At 29.7% G+C, this 26,326-nt stretch overlaps 1 protein-coding gene across 1 annotated transcript in view; it reads left to right on the plus strand.

Annotated features, from left to right (window-relative positions):
• The first annotated feature begins 16,158 nt into the window (after positions 1-16,158).
• LOC121129436 (neo-calmodulin) overlaps positions 16,159-26,326 on the plus strand; it is a 105,011-nt gene continuing 94,843 nt past the window's right edge. Inside the window, exon 1 of the mRNA XM_040725163.2 lies at positions 16,159-16,772. Within this exon, the coding sequence (XP_040581097.1) occupies positions 16,530-16,772 (243 nt within the window). The 5' untranslated portion in view covers positions 16,159-16,529. The remainder of the gene's footprint in view (positions 16,773-26,326) is intronic.

Raw genomic sequence — 26,326 nt, forward strand, 5'->3', positions numbered from 1 at the left:
TGGTACTAGTGTTAGTTTTTAAACGTTATTGTTAATGGAACTATTTACATTCGAACATGTTGGCAAAATTTCAAATTATAAAAAAGGAATTGATAAAGTCGTATTTTGTAAGCGTGAAATTAAAGCAATTAACGGATTTTCATACTCATAAAAGCTTATTTGCAACTAGCTAAGACATTTTTGGAGAATATTTATTTTATACGACTAACGTACGTCGATAGAAACAGACAGTTTTTTCCAAAAAATACTTTATAATGTCGCCTCTAGAATGAAATAAAACCTACCCCACTACTATTTCTGCAGCACAATTGCCATGCATTATAACAATATTGCCGTACGTTCTATGTAGCAAATATCAACGGCAATTAAAGTTTTCCTTTAATATCAATTTTAATGTTTTGGTGACTAAAAACTCCAGATAATTACTTACGTTAGGGCTTCAAATAACGAAGGATTAAGGAAATGACGATTATTTCTTCTTTTTAAGTCATTGCGCAATTTGATGAACTCCATGTTGGGTTAGTTTAAAGAATGAGGTCCTTCATCGTTCTAACCTGAAACTCCCCCCCCAGATCCATAGATTTTAAGATCATATATTAAAATCAATTATTTTGTTCATCTAAAAGTGAGGATCAAAAACTTCACCACGCATTTAATTATAATTAGATTCTATATACTTTTAATTGCAAGATTACATTAGGCAACCAAACAAAAACTGAGAGACAAAAATAGACAAGTTTTGTTTTTATCCCGTATCTCTAAGTGTAATAACAAAAAAGTTAACGCGTGTGCGATCTCATCCGTGCCGGTGTAAGTACCAAAAATCTGCAGAAACTATTTGCATTTTCATTCAGACTATCTACAACATTTAGAAGTTTAAAACAGCCGCATATAGCCAAAAAGCATCATTTTTGTTTTTATTACATTTCTCTAAGCGTAAAAACAGCGATAATGTAATACCCCATTTCATAAAAAAGAACCACAACTTCTGAAGCAACAATATGCCCTACTTCTGGCCTTCCTTGATGAGACCTTCCTCCAAACTTGTCCTCAAGTCCCTGGTCTTTGCAGTTTGCGTGTAGAAAAAAGTCTGCTGCACCTCCCATTCAAATTTGGAATAGCTCTGAGCTGCTATCCTGATGGGGAGTACGACATAGACACGGCACTCATTGTCAGGAGCTGCCAATCTGTTCACCGGCGTGTCGAGGCATATAAAAGTATTTCTATGTATGTATCAATAATTTTCAATTACAAAAAGAGCCTAATCTTTTGTGGTTATATTTTTATATCACTATAATCATAAGATCCCAAAATAAATAAATTGACAGATGGTAAAAAAATACAAGTAAATTTTGTTTTTTGTGGACAAAGGAGTTTTACTTAGTTAAAAAGTTGGGGGTAGTTTTATGAAAAATGACGTATCATATTGATTACTTCATAATCCCACAATCTTTCATTGTTATATTCTTTCAAAAAGTGGAGAAGGGTTATTGGCCCTTATTTTAAGACCAATCCTACATCAAATGGGCTAAATCTAATTTTAAACGTATATAGCATGTACATATTTTGATATACGAAATAACAATGGAGTTGTATTAATGAATTATTGCAGGCGTGTGCATGTATAACAAGAGCACTGTCTCTTTTTTTATTATTGGTCTGTTAAGTATATCATGATCAATATGAAAATCCAGTGAAGAATGGGAATATTAAAAAAAGAAACCGAAAATCAACATCGTAAACCTGACTATTTGAAAAATGTTTTGGAGGAAAGAAAGAATAACGCCGATGACATTTCATTAGATCAACACTACAATCAGCTGTGGCAAGAGAGGAAGGAGACAAGGATATAAACAAGGACATTTGCTGGAATTACTCCGGTGTTGATCCCCAAATCTACTCTGAGTCGAAAAAGGACTCACAATTATAACTGTGCAAAAAAACCCTTAGAGTTTTCTTTTACGAGCACACACGAATGTTCAGTCAGGCTTAGAATATAATTGAATCTATTTAGGAAATGATGTTCACTACTCATGAATTAAATAATAAGGACAACCGCTAAAGAAAAGAAAATTACTTCTTTATAAAATGAATTTAATAATTATTGGTGGACCAGCTAAAAAACACCCCAGATTTACATCCTTCACCCTTATTCATTTCTATTTTCAGATGATGTTAAGATTTGAAATAATGATTTTTTTTTGTTTTATTAGTGAACGCTCTAAAGACTAAAGTACTTTTTAATTATCCGAAAATATTTAATTTTTTTATCAAAATCCTATTATTATTATATCATTCTTGAGGAGAGAACATTTGTTCATTGATTTAAAAGAGGAACACTGAGGATTTCTTGGGGAATTATCTTCTATATTATTCAAACAAAATTGGTCTTTTAGCTAATGCCTAATTACTTCGGGTTTCATGAAAATGATAGTTCATGTAGAATACTTTTGATTCATAATATTTTTTTACTTCTGAATTCATAATCTAAAATAGTATTCATGTAACAAAATATTAAATTTTATAGACTATAAAGTATAGACATTCCTAAATCTTGGGAGAATTATAGTCAAATCTTTGGATGAGATTATGAATAAGATAAACTATTATTTACGAATAATAAAATAATTCGGAATTAAAATTTCTCAATATGTACTAGTCAAAAGAATTTGAATATTCCATTTTTACTCATTATTGGCCGTATAAAAGCGTTTGCTTCGTTGTAACTTACCCTTCTCTGAATTAAATCAAAAAATAACACATAATAATATCATATTTGTATTAAATATATCAAATATATATTTATATCCTATCAAAATCATGAAAATTATTTGATTTGTATAGATTTTACATTATTTGCATCTTAATGTTGGAATTATTTTTTATATATAAAAATAACATAAATTTTTAGTCATATTATAGTGGAAACCAGGAATTATTTACATTGACTTACATTACATTGATCTGGCTTTTTACCTCATATCAATGGGATATTTAAATGAAGAAATATTGTTCTAACTTGTCAAGCCAATTTTACAAAGCTTCTTAAAAACCAGTGATTTAGTTCAAAGAATTCCAGAAAAGTACAGAATCATTACAACGAGGAATGTGTGAACGCCTCTTTTATTGTTTAAAGCGATCCCATCTCCTATTAAATATTAATCATTTGTTTTCTTTAGTTATATTTAAATATTTTTGATAAAAATGGCTGAACCATTGGGATGAACAGGAAAAATAAAATACGTTCGAAGGTACCCTATATGTCTGGATACATTGTAAAAGGAGTAGTGTTTTTTTAATTTTAGATTGTGAATCATTGGCAAATCCATAATCTTTAATTAAAAAATATTAAAATGAAATCTACCACTTTTTTTTAAACAAATTTTGTTTATATTATAAGCTATTAAGAAACATCAGAGATTGTGCGAAAACACTACTATCAGTCTCCCTTATTCAATAGTGTAAAATTAAAATTTTATATGATGATAAAATACCATAAACTAGGCAAATTAGAATATGACATATATTATATTAACAATTTAGATTAACTATAAGTGAATTATATCATTTACAAATTGGCGATTCCTAGTTAAAAAAAATATGTACTTGTTAGATGAAAGTTAGAAAGACTGAATTAAAACGGCAATGCTCCTTTATTTATTAATATTTTACTAGTTAGAAATATTAAATGACATATATGCTAGAAAATAAATTATATGCTTTAGGCATCATTAATTTAAAGTGTACTCTATTAATATACTCTCCCTTAATATAGGCATATTTGATATCTCCCACTCTCCTTTATTAATATTTCAATGATTTTTTAACTGATGTCTTAACCACATTTTCCAAAACTTATTCATCATAAATAAGACCCTCCGTTAATTGACCTTCTTTTTATAATGCTGTTAGTGAACTTGGTACCCCGCCCCCCCCTCACCGAAAAAAAATGTATTTGATTGCATGATGAACACAAATGAGTCATTATAAATATTAAGTCATTACCTTTTTTTATTTTTAAAATAATTTTAAGGTCATGAGTTTTGAGTTTCAACAAGATACATTTTGAAATATTCATTACTCTATGGAAATTTTGCAAATCATCTTAATACCCATCATTTTTTGATGACGTTGCGTATATCGTATAAAACAATAGCCAAAATTTATTAGTTTTGTTGCCCTCGGCTTTATGTTTCATTCCTCAAATTGAAAATTATAGAAATCCATGGGAAAAATTTAGAATAAAAGTAAATTTGCTAAATTTAAATTAATTAAATCACGATTACAAATTACTTAATTTTGACGAGAGACTATCAAGATAAATAAAGCAATGCATTGAATTAGACTTAATGTTTTAAGAGCATAGTTTGCTATATTGACGGTAAAATGTAGATTCAAAGGAATAAGAATCATTTTTATAATTCTCTGATTGAATATTATTCCACTTCCCTAACGGTGGGTTAAAATAATTATAAATACAATTGTAAACCGAAATATCTATTTTGAACAGGAAAAACACCCAGATTATATACATATTTCAGACTCAATCATAGTAAATTATCCATAAAAAGTTTCATTTTATATTAACATAGTTTTAAAATTATTCCCAAATTTCATAATAACATTTTGTCAAAAATTCAGCGTTTCTCAATTGGTGGATTATAGACTGTTAATAAGAAATGCAAACAATCTAAAATTATCATCTTCGCTACTGATGAAATATTATCGTAACTTTAATTAATGTGGAAAAATTGAAATTGAATTTCAAATCACATTAATTATATCAATTGAATAATTCCGATGGTACCCGTACACTAAAAAATCCATGTGTCAGAGCAGGTTTGAAACTAATGGAGTATGTAAAGAGAGATTTCATTCTTTTTTTTTCTTTTTTTTCACAAATTCAAAGTTGGTAGGAATGTCCATATAGTATACGTTTGTGAGGGTGTCCTTTTTGAGCGTGGCCTGAAGATTTTAGAAATGTGTGATCACTAGACATAAGATTTGTGAGCCATCACTCAATTGCTCAAAAAATTGCTAATTTTGGCCTTGTTGGAAATAACTGCTCATTTATATCTTCTTGGTAAAACCGCTTATTCTAACCTTTTATCATTCAAATTGGTCATTTTAATATACTGGTATGAAAAAAATAGAGAAAATTTGGGTTTTAGTTACATAACACAACAGTTTTTGACAATTCTTTTATGTTGTTTTTGAGAAAAATCCACCTTTGAAAAACAATCCTTCATTAAGTTGTCATTTTGGAGGTAAAACTGTATATGATGTAATCAATGTTACGATTACATGATCAGATATGTTAGGGAGCAAGATTCGAATCATATCCTATGACAGGAAGGATAAATTTGGTGCAAAGTTGACAATCGAATAATCCCCCTTGAATATTGCAAGAAATGATAAATAATTTTGCGCCAAATGGCGAAATCCTGATCTTCCACTTTTGGAAAATGTTGGAATCAGGTGCGATGAGGATGGAGTGCATCCATCTACAAGATTTTTAAAGTTCCCGCCACTTCAAATTTGCTGTAACTTCTAATGTGAACCTTGAAAGGTCTTTTAGTATGTTTTAAGCTATAAATATATAATTAGCTGTTGAAAAACTTTTAAAATCTTTATTTGTCGATTTAATTAGTGAGAATTAACAACAAGTTATGGTAAATACAAAAAAATTACACAAAATACTTTAAATTATAATTATGAAAATGTATTTTTATTAAAATTCAAATTGCTCCATTTTGATACATTGGATGCTTATTTATAAAAAAAAAATTTTTTTTGCTCATTTTGTCGAGAAAAATAGATCAGAAATCCTAAGTCTAGTGATCACATATTATTTGAAATAACAATGTATCAACGAGCGTGTAGGTAAGACTCAGCATTTCATATTGAAAAAGAAATAAAAAGTCTCCTTTTGCACTCTGGCAACACCTCATGAAGTTTTCACCAGGAATTAATTATAATGATGAAATTTATGTACGAATGATTTTAATTATGTACATTGTATAAGTATGTCCACACCTCATATTTTCTTTTTCTATCTAAAAAAATGGAGAAAGCGACTGCAAATCCATATACCTTTTAATAATAAGAAAATAGCTTTGAAAGGCGAAGAATATATTATTTGATTAGAAAGGGAGAGATCTCAACTTTTTTAAGATATTCTGAGAATTTGCTCTTTTGAGAATAGTTTAAATGAATAAAAGGTCTCAATATGTGTAAGAGGTTGTCAGTTTATATCTTATGAAGTATTGAGAGTGGAGAGAAGGGATTCTGAGTTGATCCGTGGAATGAAGAATGAGACCAGAGAGGATGAAATCTTATTAAGTAAATACCTACAACCTAATCATTTATTTTTAGACTTGCGATGCTGTTTCTTTATTATTCAAAGGTTGTGAGAATTGAATTTCAACCATCTGCTGTCGCGCTCACCAATTTTGAGATAGAAAGAGAAAGGCTGACGTGTGGTCAATCTTATACATAACATGTACTCTTTTAATCAATGAGCTAATACGTTTTTTGGTTAATAATATGTTTTATTGTTTACTTTATTTAATCCAAGTGAGGATATACTTACAAGGCAGCCTCATTTGTTAGGGGGAAATTAATTTGTTAAATACTACGAGTTCTTCATTTATTAATGTATTAATTTAAATGTCAAGCTTTTAATTAAAAAAAAAAAAAAATAGGATTATGTAAAAAACTCTCAATAATATATTTTAATATAGTATTATACAAATCCATTTTGTTTGTTATTAATGGTATAAAGTAGATCCAAAATTTATTTAAAATTAAAATGGAACGTTCCACTTCAAACTCATACGATGAGTCAGTTATCTTTAAACTTTAAAAGTAGATTTTTAATTGGCAATAGAAAAGGGCTCTACTACCCCTGCGCTTGATTGCAAAAATTGCTTAAGATATTCAATAATCAATCAAGAATGAATCTAATGAATATGTTTGTACCCATAAGAGGAAAAAATTTATAAAACTCATCAAGCAGCAAGAATTAAAACACGTCGTATAAACGTAACAGTAGAAGTAAGATCATCACGTCTAAGCAATAAGAAATATAAACTGTTTCTAATAAAATCAAGTAAGTATAATTAAACTGCAAATCAACGCCTAAAAATTTAGATGCAATGTTTGACGAGAGAAAAAGCTCAAAAGCTTAATATAACTTTGAAAAATAAATTTATAATCGTACGTGGAACTTCGTCTCGAGAAGGATCGGATTAAACTGGTACTTCGATATAATGTCATTCATTTCATAGATTTTTCCAACATCTGATTCATGGCTTAATATTTATCTCTGTATTTAAACCGTAATTGATGATTGCATAGAGTATCTCCAAGTCTGAGGTACTCCAACTAATTCTCTCGAGAAATAATCAAATTTATAAAGATTTGCTATACATTAATCTGTGAAAATACTAAATGAAGGTGAGTGTAAAATATTATTGTTGGTAACTTGCTTTTCTTGAGTTAATTTCATTTTTTTATTTGCTATTTCCGTCAAATTATTTCTTAGTCTACAACTAATAAGATAACGAAAATATATTCTTGTAAAAAGATGGTCATCTGAAATCAAAATAATTCAAAGATGCACAACTTTAATCATTAATTTTACAGTAATAGCTATAATTATTTGGTTTTCTCTTCAATGTTGTAGTACTTAAGTCATTTTGTATGATATTAAACCAAGTGGATTCAATAGAGCATGGAATCGTTGCAAGGGAATTGCAGTTAGTTGAACTTTCAATCGTCTTTGAATTAATGATGAAGTTTTTTTTTAGAACAATACAATATTTCATTTAAGAAAAAAGGAAGTTTTTTCATGACCTTGATAATCTAGAAGATGTACTGTGAAGTTTCGGTTGGTAATCAATTATTTCTAACCGGCATTCATGTTTTATTGTCTAGTACTTCGAGAGTCGTTACAAAATTTATTTATTAAAAATAAATGTCATCTAAAATTCCAATGAACTACGTATATTTTCTTTTAAAAAGATAATGAAAAACTAGCTTCTTCCCCTCCCTAAAAAAACAATTATGATAATAAAATTAAGTACTTTAGTTATGAAACTGTTTATTTCCTACTGAACTCCCAATTTTTTTCTCTAAAAACAACAAAATCATCCAGGAGTATATGACTCTAATTCAGTGACCGGGGCTCCGCAGGGAATGGTATGGGGCTTTTGCAATATAAGCAATACCCTCAAGAAATTATTGTTCTAAAAATAAGTCATTAAAAATTCCACAAAAATAAAAAAATTTTAAAAATCATACAACAACAAAATGGTTTTAATTATAAAGTTATAAAGTTAGGGATCACTGCTTTAATTAACAAAGTTACATGAAAAATTTTAATTTTCCCTTTCATATATTAGTAAAAAAGATGTAAAATTTCTTAACTCTACCTATATCCAGTAATTTTGTCAACGACATAATTTACATCCATAGCCCTGCCGCTTAAGGATGAAGATTTTGCCTTTTTATGCTGATGTATCGAACAATATATGTCAAAATTTCGTTATAAAATAGAGACTGCCAGAGTTTTGGGGTAACATGATAGCGAATTCTTTCTATTGAGTTGTAAAGCAAAAAAAAAATTACGTCTCAATCCCAGATTTTGACGATTTTATTGTTTTCTACGATCCCTGTAAGGATTGTGGAAAGTTTTTTTTTGAACATTTTTCATACTTTCGCCGAGTGCCCTTGGTTTCCTTTTTATTTGTATTTGTTTTTCTTAGTAAGTGGGGAAAACGTCAACACTTGAGAGGCAACCATTTTGTTCGGCTTCATGGATCTATGATCTATGAAAGTCGTATAATAAATTTCATTCTTTTGAGTGCAAAAGTTATTATTGCCAATAATTTGAATTGTGGATAATCAATTCATAGGAAAAGCTTGAGAGCAACAATTTTGTCCTCTGGAACTAGATATGTTGCTTTATCATTAAAAATACCAAGGAGGGGTAGTGATTCCTGGTATTATACTATTGACAATCTCAAATACAATCTGTCAAATTCAGGTCGATGCATGACTAGTTTTAAACAATTATTCGGAGATATAAACGCTTTCATTAGGTGTGGCAAATGGATTGATTACTATGTTTTGAATTATTTAGTGTGTGATTCTTCAATATAATTTTGTAATCGTTTGAAAATTTGATTGTTTTTAGGTAAAAGTCTTGGCTAGGAAGTCTAATTTTAAGCTAAAAAGCTTATTAATGTTAATGTAACGCAATTTCTCCTAGCAATTTATGTTACATTATTTTATGTTTACATGTATGATATGAATAAGATAAAAAAATGCTGAATGAAATTATTTTTGTAATCTTTTGAGAGAGCCCCATTTGGGAACAACTGCTCCAGATTTTCAAAAATTGAGCAAATACGAACATGGAAGAATAAAATTAATTGGATAAATTTTATTAGTTATGTAAACGATCCTCAGCTTATATGCAGCCAAATCAATTACTTTTTATTTTATGAATAATATTTGTAACCATAGGCTTGTAAAGGATAATTTTGATGATGATTGATGTTGTATGTATACTACATTTTGGCATCACAGTTAATAAATTTTATAATTGATATAAAAAATACAACTATGCATGTGTCAAAATTTCAACATTTTTAATATGTAGCAATTTAGGAAACCAACTACAGTTCTATGTAGAGCTGTAGAACTCATTTCCAGATTATGAAACTATATGAGTTTGAATATAGCTACAAATGCTAAGGATGAGAGTGAGTAATTTGAGAGTTCATTTTGTCTTTCAGAGAAAATACATACATATTTTAAATGCTTGCATAGAATAAATCCAGTTGAATCATGTTTGACCTACATCTATGTATAAGGAATACAAAATGGATGATAAATAAATAGGTCATTATATGAATTCCCAAGTTAAGAAATACTTAAAAGATAAAATGGTTTTTCTAAATATAGAATTTTGATAACATTTCGTTGACCCTTCCCATCTTTTTTTTAATTTAATGTTCCTTCAATTGGTTAGATGGAGTTGCACTGATTAAGTATAGGTAAACATTATAGTATTACATTTACTCAATTTAACCTAGAAATATTTTGTGAAATCCACAAACAGATAACAGGTGGCCCATCTAGCGGTTGCATTTTGAACCACAATTTTTTTGACTTTTAACAGCTGCTGTAACATTCTCATTGTGTTTAATATTTTGTAAAAGATGTCCGGTTTTTGAAATGATTAAGTTTACGATCGAAAAAAATTGGGAAATACTGAAGACCTACTTCCAAAATGGAGAGTCTTGCAACGAAACTGCAAGAAAATTACGTCGGTCGAAATAAAACGCCTTCCAAGCAGTTTGTGGATAAATTTGTGAAGCGTGTGCGCGAAACTGGTTCGTTAATGGATAAAACAACGTGTTTCCGTGTTCGTCCAGTGCGCTCAATCGAAAACATTGATGCTGTTGCCCAAAGTAAAAAAACGAGAAAACGAGCAATGAGTTGCCGTTACGGTCAATGATGAGCGCTATTGGGCCATGTTGGAAGATTTTTTGTTTCCTCAAATGGAAAAGGAAGTTATCGGCGACATTTCGTTCCAACAGGATGGCGCTACGTGCCACACAGCCAACGTTTCAGTGGATCTTTTGCGCACTGTCTTCGACAATCGCATCATAAGCCGAAACGGCAACGTAAACCGACCACCTCTTAGCTGCGATTAGACTCCGTTGGACTATTTTTTTTTTGTGGGGAATCGTCAAGGATAAATGTTACGCCAACCATACAGAGACGATTTGAAACACGAAATTTGAGTTGCTATTGAAGCTCACACAATCGAAAATGTATTGAAAAATTGGGTCGACAGAATGGGCTACTAAAAGGCCAGCGACAGCGGCCATATGAATAAAGTGGTGTTTCATTATTAACCGAAATGTTGAGGCTTTCAAAAAAAGAAATTATTGAAAAATATCCATCCGTCTTTTTTTTTATAGCGATATCAAAAAGAAAAAGTTTCGTGGCCATTCTGTAGTACATTTTCTTCTCTAGGAATTACGTGGGCGCAAACTTGCGCAGTTTGTGTCCAAGAAAATAATTTCTCCGGAGCGCTTTGTCCATGAGCTACGGCAATTCCATCCAAAATTTGGACATCAGGATGAACTAGAATATTAACTTTCTATATTTGGGTGTCAATATATTGTATATATACAAAAAATCTTAAATTCCGAGCTTAACTTTGTTATCTGTTTTTTTATGATAAAGTTTACAATACAACAATGTATAAGGATTTATGAAAGTAAGGGATGATACATGCAGCAAAAGCATTAGTGAGCAGCACTCAAAATTCTTGACCAAGAGCTCCTCCCTCATCATTTTAAAAGAGCGGTAAAATAGCTCGAATTTTTGCTTCATTATGTAAATTTGTATTTCTTTCTTTGCTTCTACCACTTATCATCAACAAAATTGAAAGATGAAGAATACTTTTAAAGATTCAAAGAATAGACTGGTGAAGTTATGCCTGAACATAAGCTAAAATATTTTTCCCCATGCTGTATCTGTGATTCTTTGTTATTTTGGTCAACGAGTTTGCCTCTTTTGAAGCTGGCCATTCTAAGATGACTCAGATATCGATTTCCTCAGAAATACTACCTGCTCCTTCATGTGGGGAGATACCGCTGGAAGATAAATCTTTAATTTTTATATCCAAATTTTCTTAACTTATGTACGATCTTCTTATAATTTTATGTTGTAAATTGACAGAAGATCTCAAAATCTCGCGTTCAAAAAGTTGAGAAGTATTTGTTCAAGCTAATTTTTAGTTTTAACTGGATGATAGTGTACAAAACTTCGCCAATATATGTCCCTTAAGACAGTGGTTCCCAAACTTTTTGTTCCCAAAGCACACTAAAATACGAATAAAAATTTCTCGACACACCTACAGGGAGAGGGGATCAAATTGTCGCCTACTTTAAACCTTGATAACTTGAAGACGACATTATCAAATAAAAAACCGGTTACCAAATAGGAAAGCTATTCTCGTCAGCTGACGATACGTAGTTCAGTTAGCATCATGCCGTCATCATATGAGGAGATAAAGAGCTACAAGTGGAACGAGGAGCTATCGAGGTCCGCCGTAGTCATGGCATTGGTTAATAATGGAGGTGAAATCTCCAATTCAACGATTGCTTCAACCTTAGGAGTGAATTGACGGACTGTTCAGCGTATCCGTAAGAAGCTAGAGGACACCTGGGATGTTGATGCCACCATAAAGAGGGCACCCAAGGAGGAGGGCGCCGACAGGAAGGTCAGGGACACCGACTTTGTCGACAAGGTGAAGAGGATGGTTGAGGATGACCCTACCAGGTCCATGAAGGCCATGGCGAGGGATATTAACCCAAAAGGCAAAGGACAACAGGCTGATGAAGTCAACAAAATTGCTCAACATGCTCAAGCACCCAAAGGAGCCCGGGATGCTGTGGTTTTTCTCTGATGAAAAGAATTTCTGTCAAGATCAGAAGGTCAACAAGCAGAACAACAGGTGGATAGCCACCTGCACCAGCCATGTGAGGAAGGTAATGAAGACCAAGTTCCCTGCAATGGTCATGGTGTTCGGGGTGGTCAGCAGTGAAGGTCATGTTATGCCTCCCCACATGTTTGAAACGGGTCTAAAGGTCAATACAGAGGTCTACCTGGATCTTATGGAGAAGGTGGTTCCGCCCTGGATCCAAGGGGTGGCCGGAGACAGGCCCTGGGTGTGGCAACAGGACTCATCACCCTGCCATGTGTCCAAAATCTCCATGCAGTGGTTAACCGAGAACTGTTATGACGTCGTAATCAAGGATTTGTGGCCTCCTAACTCTCCTGACCTTAATCCTTTGGACTATTTTGTCTGTTGGTATGTGGAGATACATACCAACAGACATGAGGCCGTTATTGATGCCGGTGGTTATATCGAATGAATGGCTACTTTATAATATTTATTCATAGCACAATTTGATCCCCATCCCTGTATTTTTATTGACCCCTTTATTTGGGTCATTAAAGCTTTATCATATAATGTATGGTTGTCAAAAATTTTACGACACCCTTGAACTTACAATCAAATTCATTTTATTAACATCATAGAGAGTTCTCAAATTCAAAAAGACGTATACGAGCGAAAAAATAAGCGCTGCTCATTTTTAATGGAGCAGGATCGTACTCATTGCTTTTAAAAAAACATGAGGAAAGCTCTTACAAAATAAGTAACTGAGCAGGAGCTCACTCACGGGTTTTTCAGCGGACTAATACTCTGCATATAGCTATTGAAGTGAAATATTAGAATAATTATATTTATTAAAAGCTAAAAATATGGACTGCAAACCGCTGCAACTAATAGTCACAATATCTTTGGAGGAATACAACACTACAATGTATATAGAACTGTTAAAGCCACATATGCATAGCATGGATTAGCACTGAAAAGATTCTTAGTGTTTTCAGTTATCATATTTTCGCTTCTGAAATATTGAAAAATATTGACTTTTGGGGAAAAACAAATTTTTAATATAGGGTAACCTCTAAAAAGATATTAAACTCATTTTTTTATGTTTGCCAGTTACTATGTGTTCGCACTGGATCAACGATTTCTATTTTTCAACCAATTATTGTCAATTTTAATCAACAAGCTATTTTGATTAATCATATGCAAATTGCTTCACTTCAATAAAGGCTCTAAACTATTGAAAGTATACATTTAATTATTAAGTATCTTAAATCTTTTATGAAGTATCTTTAGCTTATTAAGTGTTTTATTTAATTTCTACCGAGGCGTAATCATTTAATCCATCATTACATCTTAAATTTCAATGCCTCCTAGGCAAAAATATTTATGAAAGAAACTACAGGTAGAAGATAACAAAGCTTGCGCGTATGTGTAGTATAAATGATGCAAATAAAATTAATCGAACAGTAAAAGAAGAGTAGCAAAGTGCATCAAAAAAGTGTCATCAGACCTCCCATTTTAAGCAAAAATGTGAAGGAGAAAATTTTGAGTTTTAATTGATTAGATCATATTCAGATAGTTCTTCATTATTTTGTAATCTGATATTATAATTTATGGGCTTGTGTGAACCTAAACAAGGGAGGACGGATAGGAAAACTCAATTCCAAGTGCGCACCATTTTGGCCCAAAAGGAGTTCAAAGTCTTGATTGTTTTAGCGAATTCTACTAAACCCATATGAGTTATTTCGTTCAACTTATATATTGTCCACAAAAAGAAGTCCTTTTTTTATCCTTAGAGCCCAAAGGTCTTCACTTTCCACCATCCTTGAAAACTGCGATAAGCTTAAGGATTTCCACAGGGATTCATTGTTAAAACAACCCAAACCGTTTCAGAAAAAAAACCCAGAAAATTCTGACCATATAATAACATATTTGGCGTTATTCAGCAAAATCATGAAATTCCCAATTATTTATCTATAAAGGAAAGTCTGTTTCACAACTGTGAGTTAAGCCACTGAAAGTAGGTCGATCACAAAATGGATTGCAACTTTACATTCCTGTTTTGTTAACTTTTCGGTTACACCTATTACGTTAAAGGTGGGTTACCAAATCTATGTCTCTATATGATTCATTTATTGTTTTTTATTTTCTTGCGATGTGTGTACAACGGTAACCACAAAATTGTAATATTTGGTAGTATTATTTTATAAAATACTGACTACCTCATCAAAAACTCATAAGTACTAATTTGATCCCCAAAATTTAAATATATTAAAAAAATATTTAATTTAAATTTTTGTCAAAAATAAAAATTTCAGGTTCTTCTATAAGATTAACAAATTACATTGCGTTGAAACCCCTGGAGTAAGAGACCATTTGAGAATCAATCCAATAAAGAAGTTAATTTAACTTTGCAAATACTATCATCCTCAATAAATTTACTTTGGTAGTTATGATATAACTTTTCTCTCTTGGGTGATGATAATCTTTCAATAACGTTGGACAATAACAAAAAATATATTATATATATATGGTGCATCAAGAAAAAAAACTAGATTATCAGTATAGTACTGCTAAAGCCAACCAAAATACAGAGTAGGGTTCCAAAAACTTTGAGTAGCTTGGTTTCATTACCAAAGGCGTAGTTTTTATTGAATCAAAAAATGAAAACTCAAACCAAATTGTGATGTGTCAAATATCTGATAAACTAAATATTTTATTCGGTATCTCTCCTTCACAAGGAATAACAGTCTCAACAGATTGGGCAGCTCTTCACGATGAAGACTGTCGTGACCATAATTTATCATGTCATGATGACAGCTTTGAGTGAATCCAAGAGATGGTGGAGATCGTACAAGCGTTGCCATGTTTGCTGTTGCTCCAACATTTTTACGCTTAGAGACATGGAATAAAAACAAAACATGTCTTTTGTTTGTTTCAGCTGTCGTTCAATTGTATAATGAAACCTTGGGATCAAAATTAATGGGGAACCAATTGAAATTAAATGCTATTGCAAGCTTTGGGCCCTTTCTCTATATATGTGATGTATCAATATAAAACCATTTTGAACAAAAATCACAAAAAGGCTAACATCCAGATTTATACATACAGCCCAATATTGAATAAACATATTTGACTAAATTATAGATACTGCCTTCAAATTTGTGGTTACCGTTAAAATACTAAAGAATGTAAACCATAGTTTAAAACCTTTATTTGATTTATAAAACTTAATTTGGCCTCCATACGGCCTTTCAAATTGGCCATTGTTTTTATTGTGACGATTTATTTTGACTACTTTAAGTGCAATTTGCAGCGTCTCCAAAGGGTTAATTATAATATGAGTTCACAGAAACTGAAGATAAGTAGTTGAAGACTACAAATGTAATTGCCATTTAATTTTGAGAACAGTACTTCTTTCTTGCTTTTGCATTGACAAACAATATATGACATTATTTTTCATCTGCATTTTATGTTTTATTTTTTCTAAAGTGAAGAAAAAATATAGGATTTAAAGTAGGAAAACTAATATATTATGATATTGATCATGAATTATCACTACTAAGGAGAGAAAAAAACGTCAAGAGAAAGATAAAAAAATACGATTTATATTAACGTTTGCCACGGTAAAATATGTGTATATCTGCGGGGGTGGTTACCATACATAGAGCATTAGATTAATACTTGTGTGCTTCTCTTTTTCAAGTCACATATCTCTCTTTCTCACTCTTTCCTTCCTTCCTCCTTTTTTTCCTCTCTATGTATGACGGTTCGAAAAATCCTTTTTAGCATAAATAACTTTTATCATGCGTGATTTTTTTTTTTCAAATGCAGACTTAGTATATTTATCTCCGCCTATGGGAGAAGGCTTGTTCTTTTTATTTTAATAAATATTCGGCTAGCACGCGTTGTGTATCGTTCTATTTATTATTGTTGGTTGTTGTTCATAGTTCATTAAATCATCATCCACCATTCATTGACGAAATAATGAAGTAGTTTCATTAATATTGTGAAGTTTTTCTTTTTTTTAAATAAAAAAATAATGAGTTTTTCACGAAGGATTTGTAAAGGCTCTCGACGATTTTTAGATCGTTTAAGACGGGGAAAACGTAAGGACTTTACAACGGAAGAGGATGATGATGACGACGAAAAAGACTCTGGGATTAAAGAAGATGAACCTATTTTGAGTGTGGAGGATCATAGGGAATTAAATGAACTTCTTAAAGAAAACATTTCAATGGATTTTATTCTGGAAATGAAGGAAGCCTTTCAGCTCTTTGATAAGGTAGGACCTTACGGATATTTATGTACCGTAATTACAAGGAATAGGAATTGTCGGGTTACTCTTTGAATCATCTTTTTTACAATTAGAGACATAAACTGACATTGTTTTAAATTAATTGTTCATTTAAGTGGCCAGATGGACTTACACTGATTAAGTATAAGTAAATACAATAATACTTCAATTACTCTATCTGACCAAGGAATCTTCTTTGAAGTCCATATACATAATGTATATTTGCTTCTCTAAGAACGAAAGTGAACGAACCTACAGGCATTGAGTCCAAGAAAATTATTCCCTCCAAACGCATTTTCCATTGAGCCATTGTTCCATAAAACTGACATCAATTATTTATAATTACATAATTTTTTTTTGAAAACAATGAATTATTTATAATTATGATGACAATTAATAAATATTTTGACAACATAATTTCATTTCTTGACTGTAACAACTCCTTTTTTAAATTTTTAACTTGAAATTTTGGGGGCCAGACCTGAATTATACCAAATAACCTTTAAAAAAATCAGAGGGATCATTTTTGGTTGATGAAGATTAACACTTGTCCTTACTTGTTAAATAGTGGAACAATCAAAGGACCTTGATGTAAGACTACGGATTCCTACCTATAGGGGTCCCAGATGAAATATATATTGTTTAATTTAATATTTAATAAGTACAACAATAATAGAACTGCATAACAAAATTAAGGTCCATCCATTATATATGGAAGTCTATTTATTACTGCAAGCAATATATATGATCCAACCCGAAATAAGTTGACTTATGAGCATCGAGAGGAAATAATTTTGTAATTGATTTTAATTGACAATTATTTACAACTAACTATAATCATAATAGATAAATTTATACTTTTTCTTGTCAAGCCCTAATTAATAAAAAGTTAAACATGAAACAAAATAGATCATTTTTTATTTGTTATTTTATACATAATATTAATAAGGAATTAGTATCCAAATCGTTCATATAGATGATATCGGAGTCAAAATCTAAAGTTCAGAGAATCTTATACAAATTCATATTCACTAAAAGGACATTATCTGATAATTATGCATAAATTATCGCAGTTGTATCAAAAGACTTCGATGAGGTTGTGACTTCCTTTTTGTTCTATTTAGGTATGAGTCACATGAAATTAATGAAACAATAAGTTGAAATAAAATTTTACTTGGATAGAAAAAATCAAATTATCTTTGATTTTTATAAGGCGCAATTTTTGATAATTGCACCTTGTCTGGCCTCATAATAATTATTGTTATCAAGCCTGAAAATATGCAAATAAAAATATATTTAAAAAAATAGTTTTCACAAATACATTGCCATTTGCACAATATATGTATAATGCCTCAAATGTTAATAAATCAGGGATTTAAAAGAAAACATGTACTTATATTCACTATATGATTATAGTTAATTTTCTGAAATACGATTTGAGAGTGGACCTTTACGTAGCTGCTAGCGATTATCTTCCACCTTGTAATTATTATAATTTTTAAGTACTTCTTAACACAAAATTGCACAAGGATCTTTCAATACAATATCAGAGATTTTGACTATTATATTTTAGTGACATTATGTAAATTACTTGAGATATTCGACAAATATACATCCTTTACATTATAAAGCCAACTAGGTTATGGTAGTGTCAAAAAATTCGGATGATTTGAAATTATAACTGTTAAAAATTTCTACAAACAAAAAATAATTCTTCTCTGGTTTTAAAATTGATCAAAAATGAAGATTTTTTGATTTTTTAATCGAGATTTTTCTGTTTTGGGTTAGACAGCCTGTTTTCTTTTAAATAAAAGAAACTTATTATTTTTGGATAAGTAAATAAAATAATCCTTTTCACTATAATTTTAAAGATTATAATAGTAATTTGTCAAAAAAACGAGTGGTTTTAGCACTTTATCGATGAGGCAATACCTTTTTTGCTACAAAGGGAGGTCATAAGTCAGAAATTTGCAATTTTTAACTCTTTATTGATTATATTTTTTACAATTGAATTTATGATTTTTGTTTATCTAAAAAACTTATTAAATTGCTCAGATGCAGTATTGCAAAAAGTTATGTTTAAATAAAATACGTATTTGTTGTTATTGGCCACAAATAATAGTCACAAAAGGGAGATCAAAAATTGTAAAAATATTCGGCAAGTATCGAAATTGTAATTAATTTTTATTGGAATAGTTATTTTGCTTTTTTGTAGAGTAAGAAAACAAAGATAATTATATACAGCAGAGAAAATATGTATTTGATTCCTTTCCCGATTTCATAAGTTTTCCCACTAACAAAAAAAAGTTTAATTTATAATTTTAATGGTAGATTTATTTTAACAATGCGATGAATTATATCAGAGATTACCAACAGTTGGTCCATGAGCCAAGTCTGGCCTGAAATTGTTGATATAGTTAGCCTAAATTGTGTTTGTAGTGCAAGACTGACATGTACTACACAATATTCTCGGGACGGGGTGAAAAAATGGACACCAAAAGCTTCGACTGGTGTCAGGTAATATCCTCATTTTCTTGTCGCACTTCTTTACATCAACACAAAACTACCTCTACACTAACTTATTCAAATCTAAAATTGATCCAACTACTCATGTCAGTGTTCTTTGGTTTGATCCTATACATATCAATTTTTTAAAGATGCAAGAATGTCTTCTCTGGGAGGAATGTGGTTAAAAATAATGATACTACTTAGATCAGGTTATGAACATTGCCACAAACAGTCTGGACGGGAACTTTAAAAAGATAGCTCAGAATTCACAAACAAATTACAGATATTAATATGTACAAAAAATAATACTGAAACGCAAATAACTTTTATCATGTTTATACTCATTTAAACTATAGGAAATGTTTCAGTACTATTACCTGCGATATGATCTTTTCGTGTCACTATGATTAACACCCAAAATCTACTTATAACCACTGCGTTATACCAGATGGTCCATTGTAGTCTGACCACGTACTAATTTAATAATTAATGAAGGTTGCGTGATTGAAATTAATTCATATTTCGATGTATTAAAACATAAAAAATTAGTTACAAAAAAAAAAAAAAAAAAACAACGCTGATCTCTCTAGCTTACTTACAAGTTGAGAAAATGACACTTGAACCTGTTCGACGAATATATTTTAGAGATTTTCCTCTTCTAAAGGGAAAGGACGACTTAAATGCTAGTATACTTAACGATTCTACGGGAAATCAAGGATAAAATCTTCTTTACGTCAGAGTAGTGGGCTGATAGTGGGCTGTGTTACGGATCTTCCTGCACGACAATGATCCATAACATAAGGCCAAGGCAAGAAAGGAGTGGTTCAACAAGAAACACATTAAGGTCATGTAGTGTTCAATTCAGTCCCTGGAATGGAATACCCAATAAAATCTTTAGTATTGTGCAAACTAAAAAAATAGTCAAGGGATCAAATACTTTTTCTCAATTTTTCTCCTTTGCTTATGTTTTTTCATACACATATTGAAACATGTATATGTTTTTTATACATACGTATTGAAACATGTGTCAGTCAAATAGGGAACGACACCAATCACTTGTGTGAATCAAAAATACTCCTAATGACGTAATATCAAATTTTTATTCAAACACACGAAGCAACATACATTGATCACTCGGTATATTATATTAATAAAAAATATGTATAATAATTTTTATTTTAGGAATTTACAAAGAAACTGTTAAACAGATCAGCTGAAGTTTGGAAAGTGAATACTTAATTCCACTATTTATAATTTGATTTTAAAAAAATTGGACCTGTTTTGCAAGCAATAAGCCCTTCAAATAACAGTATATATATTTTTAAATGTGAATCCACAATTTTATTAAATAAAGAATGAACAAATTGATAATAATAAATATAATTAACTGTTCTTTGTAGATCCAAGTAGCCCTAAGGAGGGTTTTAGAAGACAAATTAGTTTATAACAGAGTAGTCATCATAGTTTTTTAATGAAAAAAAAAAAAAAACAATTAAGATTTTAAGCAAATTTTGTTTCATTCGATATTTGATTTAGGTCCTTTTAATGGACTCGAAATTTAATAAACAAATGAAACTTTTGCCAAACTGGAGATGTTCGAATATTTATAAACATATGTATATAATAAAAACAGTGTACATTTTTAATTAATGTTCAAAAAAATATACACAGATTATTAAACGTTTTACACATGTGAATCAAACTTCTTATCAATATTTCATTTTTTAAATACATTATTTATGCTACTTGTAACATTCACTTGTTTCATTAAAAAAGTAATCATCATTCTAATTTTGATAATGTGGATACCAGGGATCACATACATACGAGGCCAGTCCAGACAAAAACAAGCTAGAAGGAGTTTTCCTAAAAATTAGAAATGGATTACATTTGTTGTCTTTGTGCAAGCTTTCGTCAATTTCTATCAATCAATTGTTTGTAGCACGGTAAAATTCCACTTTAAGTTGGTTAAATTAATAAAGTAATTAATGACAAATTGAAAAAATAAACTGGGATTTTGTCCTTTTCTTCATGTTTTTTATGAGATTGTTTTTATATTGACGTATCACATATATGTATACAAAAACAACTAAAAAAACTACACTAAATAATTCTTCAAATATGCGGTCAATCCCATATCATGTTTTAAATTATTTTAGAAATCATGATTTTTGTGTGAAATTTATTTATGACCTTTTATCGTTATGTTTGCATTTTTTTAATGATAAGGAACTGATTAAATGCCAAGATTACAGTAATTGTCAAAGGATTATTGTGTATGATGATTTTGCGCTAATTAATTGCATGTATTTGTTTATGCAATCCCTTTGTGGACTCCAACCTATTTTTGAAAAACTACTATTTGATGAAACTTATACAAATCCCTCACTAATAAACAATTTGTAGCTAGAAAGAAATATTGAAAACATTCATTCCCTAATTCCTTACATACTTGAATATTAATAACATGAATCAAAGGATATAAATTCTTGTTCATAGCAAATTTTACAAATTACATATTTTATATATATGTGATGAGTTAACACAAATCCACATTGAACAAGAATTAATTTACATTTATAAACTAGGAATTGGTGATGGGACATTTAATCAGAATTGAGATCAGCATCGGCATTGGGAGAATAATGGTTAATTTGCAATTCTATGTCTTATTTATTATTGTTATTTAACTACTAATTACTTTTCTATGTTATGAAAAAAAAACAAAAAAAAAACAAACAATTACCTTTTCCAAAATTAAGGCATTTTTATTTTCTAATAGAAATTTTCAATTTATAATTTTTTTTTTTGAAAAAATTTATTTAATTTTTTTTTGATCTTTTTACCATAAAATGCAATAATAGAAATATAATTTTCCAAATTTTTCTACAAAAATTAAAAGTTTTTGGATTTTTATTTTTAAATTCCAAAAACCAAACACCCTCCCCCTCTTAAAATACTATCCTGTAGACACTCCTGATAGCAAAATTGTATTTTTTAATCATTATTAAAAATATTAAAAATCAGAATCGCCTTCAGAAATTTTTACTAAAATCGCATTAGAATCGTCCCATCTTTTATTATATGTCTAAGGGCTGTATCTGTTGCTGTTTTTGAAATAATACCCTATCTTATGCGTTTTTATTATAGAACGGACGGACATACATCAACTATTTCAAAAAATGGAGACAGAAACAGACTTAAGACATAACAAAAAGTTGTTTAAAATTCTGAGTGAAATACCTGATCAGATCAGATTTCTGGGTTCTGGAGAACAAGTTTGTTTTTGCTAATAAGTTGATTTTTTTTAATAAATCAAAAGGATTCCCCGTGTCTCAAAGTTTAATAAGGTAGGGGTTGTACATTCAAAAGGGCACCAAAAATTAAAAAAAAACAAAAACAATAACGAATTATTGTACAAACAAAAAAAAAGAAAATGTATATTGAATAATAGGGAAAAAAAGGGAATTAGGTACAGTAATAGCAAATTAGTATTTGTATGTATCTTCTTTATGGTTGAAGGAGGAACATATTTTGAATTATGTTAGTTATAATGTTCAAAGGGATGGAAGAAATTCAAATGTTTTCGATCGACAAGTTTTACAAAATTCTGGAGTTATTTGAAGCATTAATAAAATAATGAAAAATATAATAAATAATACGGGTGCGTCCTCATAGAATTAAAATATATATATTTGAAATATACAGCTCAATAATTTCTATGAACTTGGTCAATTACGAGTTTAGTATTCAAACCTCTGGGATGCCTTGAAATATTTAAGAATATTGAATATGGCTTCGAGTTTTCATTTGATATATGAAGCTTAAATTGATCCTGATATGGTTTTAAACAGCATCTATCAATTATTGGATTATAACGATGAATTTATATTTCATTTAATTGCATATTTTGGTCATTGTCAGGCATTGAATTCAAATTTCTGATAGAAATTAAGATGCTTATAAGTGTTAAATAGAGTATAATATCTTCATTTCATTATACAACTTAGTTTGACTTTGATATGATATTTAATTAAAATCTATCAATTTTAATTATTGAATTATGATGGTAGTATTTTACTATTTTAAGTACATATCTCGATTATTTAAAGACTTTGTTTATAAATATCTAGGAGAATTAATATACCTAAGAATGTTATATATAAAGTTTAAAACTTTTATTAGATTAAAAAAAATAATTTGGCATCTATCTAGTCATTTGAAGAACTTATTATTATTTTATTAAGATGATGAAATTTTTAAACTTTAACTGCAATTTGAAACACCTCCAAAGGAAATGAACGATAATTATTCGTCCATTAAAGATGATGAACAATATTTTAGATCAATTTCGAGAAAAATCATCATAGCTTGCTTTTTTTGTGGACATGGCTCATAAATATAAATGATTATAAGCATTGTTGATCACTTAGAACAACAATAATTAATTTTATATGGTGATATCAATAAGATTTATTGATGTTATTTATAGTCGAGCTTTCTCTTCGATTTTTCAAATTATTTCATAACATTTTACTAATAGCCTCTTGGAATATAAATTCAACCTTTTCACATTATAATCCTTGTAACGAACTGTTCATTACATAATGATCCAAAATGCCACGCCAGCCTTCTCATGTGAACTTTTAATCATAGTACATACATAAAAAATAATCATAAATTCTTTGGATTATTAAATTAAGTCAACTGTGAGCTGCCTTGCTGTATTATTATTGCTTTTGGAATTAACGTTCCTAATTTATAAAATAAATAGAGCGAGATTTGTTTGTAGTAGTGATTCAGTTAATCAAATTTTCCTTGGGATGTAGACATACAAATACAATGATTATTTTTTTTCTTGCAAGCCAATAAATAAAGAATAAATAAAAAGCATTTTATAAATATACGTTTGTTTCTTTGTTAGCAAAAAAAATGTTTATTAACTTTATAAAAGAGAGAGAGAAAAATAATATTGCATTGACCTGACTAACAAACTATTAAATAAAATATTATAGTAGTAAAAAATCAAATAGAAATCTATTGTGCGTACATTTTTATAAGTGCATTTATTTTCATAGTTGAAGGTGCAACAATGAGCAAGTTTTAGTAGAATACAACCCTTATTTTTCAAACATAAAGAGAATATTCAGTCTTTGTGGATACTAATAAATTAAACGGCATTATCATTATTTTATCACGCAGCCTTACATAGGAAAATAAACAGAAAGAATACCCTGATAAATCATATTAGTAAGCAAATTCAGGACCAGTTCTTTCCAACTATAGATTTATTATTGAATAATTATTGAGAATTGTTCACAGCTTAAGAAGAAATAAGTGGAATCTAACCCATCAACGTTCAGAACACTAGTACGGGGAAAAGAAGTAGACGCATCGAAATACACTGTCTATTGTAAAGTAACACCTTGTCATATCTGTAAGGAGAGTTAAGTCTAATTAAAAATAGTTGAGAAGTGTTCATAGCTTATCAAGAGGTAATTTGAATTTAACCTATCGACGAGGGTTAGCGGGGACATCATCAGTTGACAGCTTAATAAATATATTTATGTTAGTAAATTAACGTGGTGATTAATACATAATGTATTTAAATTATAATAACTTGTCCTAAATGCTCTATTTGAGAAATTGTTTTTTATCTAAAAAATTGCACACAATGTGAAATATTGACATACTAAATATAGCATTTTTGGTATTTATTGAATATGTAGTTCTGTTGAAAATAGTTAATCTCTAACCTGGAGTAATATTACAAAACCTTTTGATTTGTCATCAATTATTCTACGTGATAACGAATCTTTTGTTTAGTGAGTATAATTAACAATCACCTTTCATAAAAAAGCCGCGAGAATGAGATAAAAATTATTAAAAAAGTTAAATATATTTCATTGCCCATATTTGAAATTGGTACTCCCTTCTGTCCAACAAATAATTTCTAATAGTGCTTCAAAAACAAAGTGTAAAGAACCAAGATTTCTCTTAAACATATTCATATAACTAGAATATAGTATAATTCACCTATTTCAAAAGTAATTTTTAATTAAATTATTTTTGCAAAAGATTTTTCCAAAGTTCCAAAGGGTAAAACTTAATAACGACTTCTTTAAGTGTATAATAGTAGCGAAATTTTTTCTATTATATGATGAAATAAAAATACAACGCGGAAAAAATGACAATATATTTAAATTGTATTGTTTGGCTAGTTTGATTTGTAAGAATGTCTGTGTGGAGTATCATGACAGTAAGTCGAAAATTGTGCAAATTAAAATCAAATACTCAACACACTGGATTTGGCAAAAATTGGTTAAAATGAGATCAACACATCAACTTTTTCTAAACCTTTACTCTCCATTAAAAATATATATCTTTAACGTCCAGCTTTATTTTATATAAGATCCTAGTATGTTTTTTTAGAGTATTTTTATTGACAATATTAATTGTATCGTAATTGAAAAAGGCTGCATCTTGGGGACTCAAAGTTACAAAATAGGAATAAACAAAGACTCAACATCCGCATTGAGTCCAATTTGATGCAATTCATTAACACTGATATTTGAATAAAATCAATGTCCTATGTACTAAAAATCCCCAAAAATCGATGAATTTGCGCAATTTTTTTTTCTTTTTAGATCGATTAGGGATGAAAAAAGTAAGGAATAAAAATATCGCATTCTTTCTATTGTAATACTTAATTTTTATCTAAAATATGAAAATACGATTGTGAAACGACGTAATAACATATTTTGAATACATTTTCACATATGATATATAATAAAACTAAGCAATAGAGGAATATTTTTTTATAGACAGGAAGGTTTATGTTCTTTTATTTGTTGGTTAACATTTTTATATCCAGTAATTCACTGATTTCCTTAATATTTATTAAAAAAAAGTTTTCAATATTTATATAGAACTTGATTGTTTGGCCAACAAAATGGCCGACATCAACACGGGAAAATACTTTGTAATGTAAACATCAAACTAACTACTAAACATATATTCAAAGATCCAATATT

The sequence above is a fragment of the Lepeophtheirus salmonis genome, chromosome 14 (genome assembly GCF_016086655.4).
Source record: "Lepeophtheirus salmonis chromosome 14, UVic_Lsal_1.4, whole genome shotgun sequence".
Classification (NCBI taxonomy): Eukaryota; Metazoa; Arthropoda; class Copepoda; order Siphonostomatoida; family Caligidae; genus Lepeophtheirus; species Lepeophtheirus salmonis.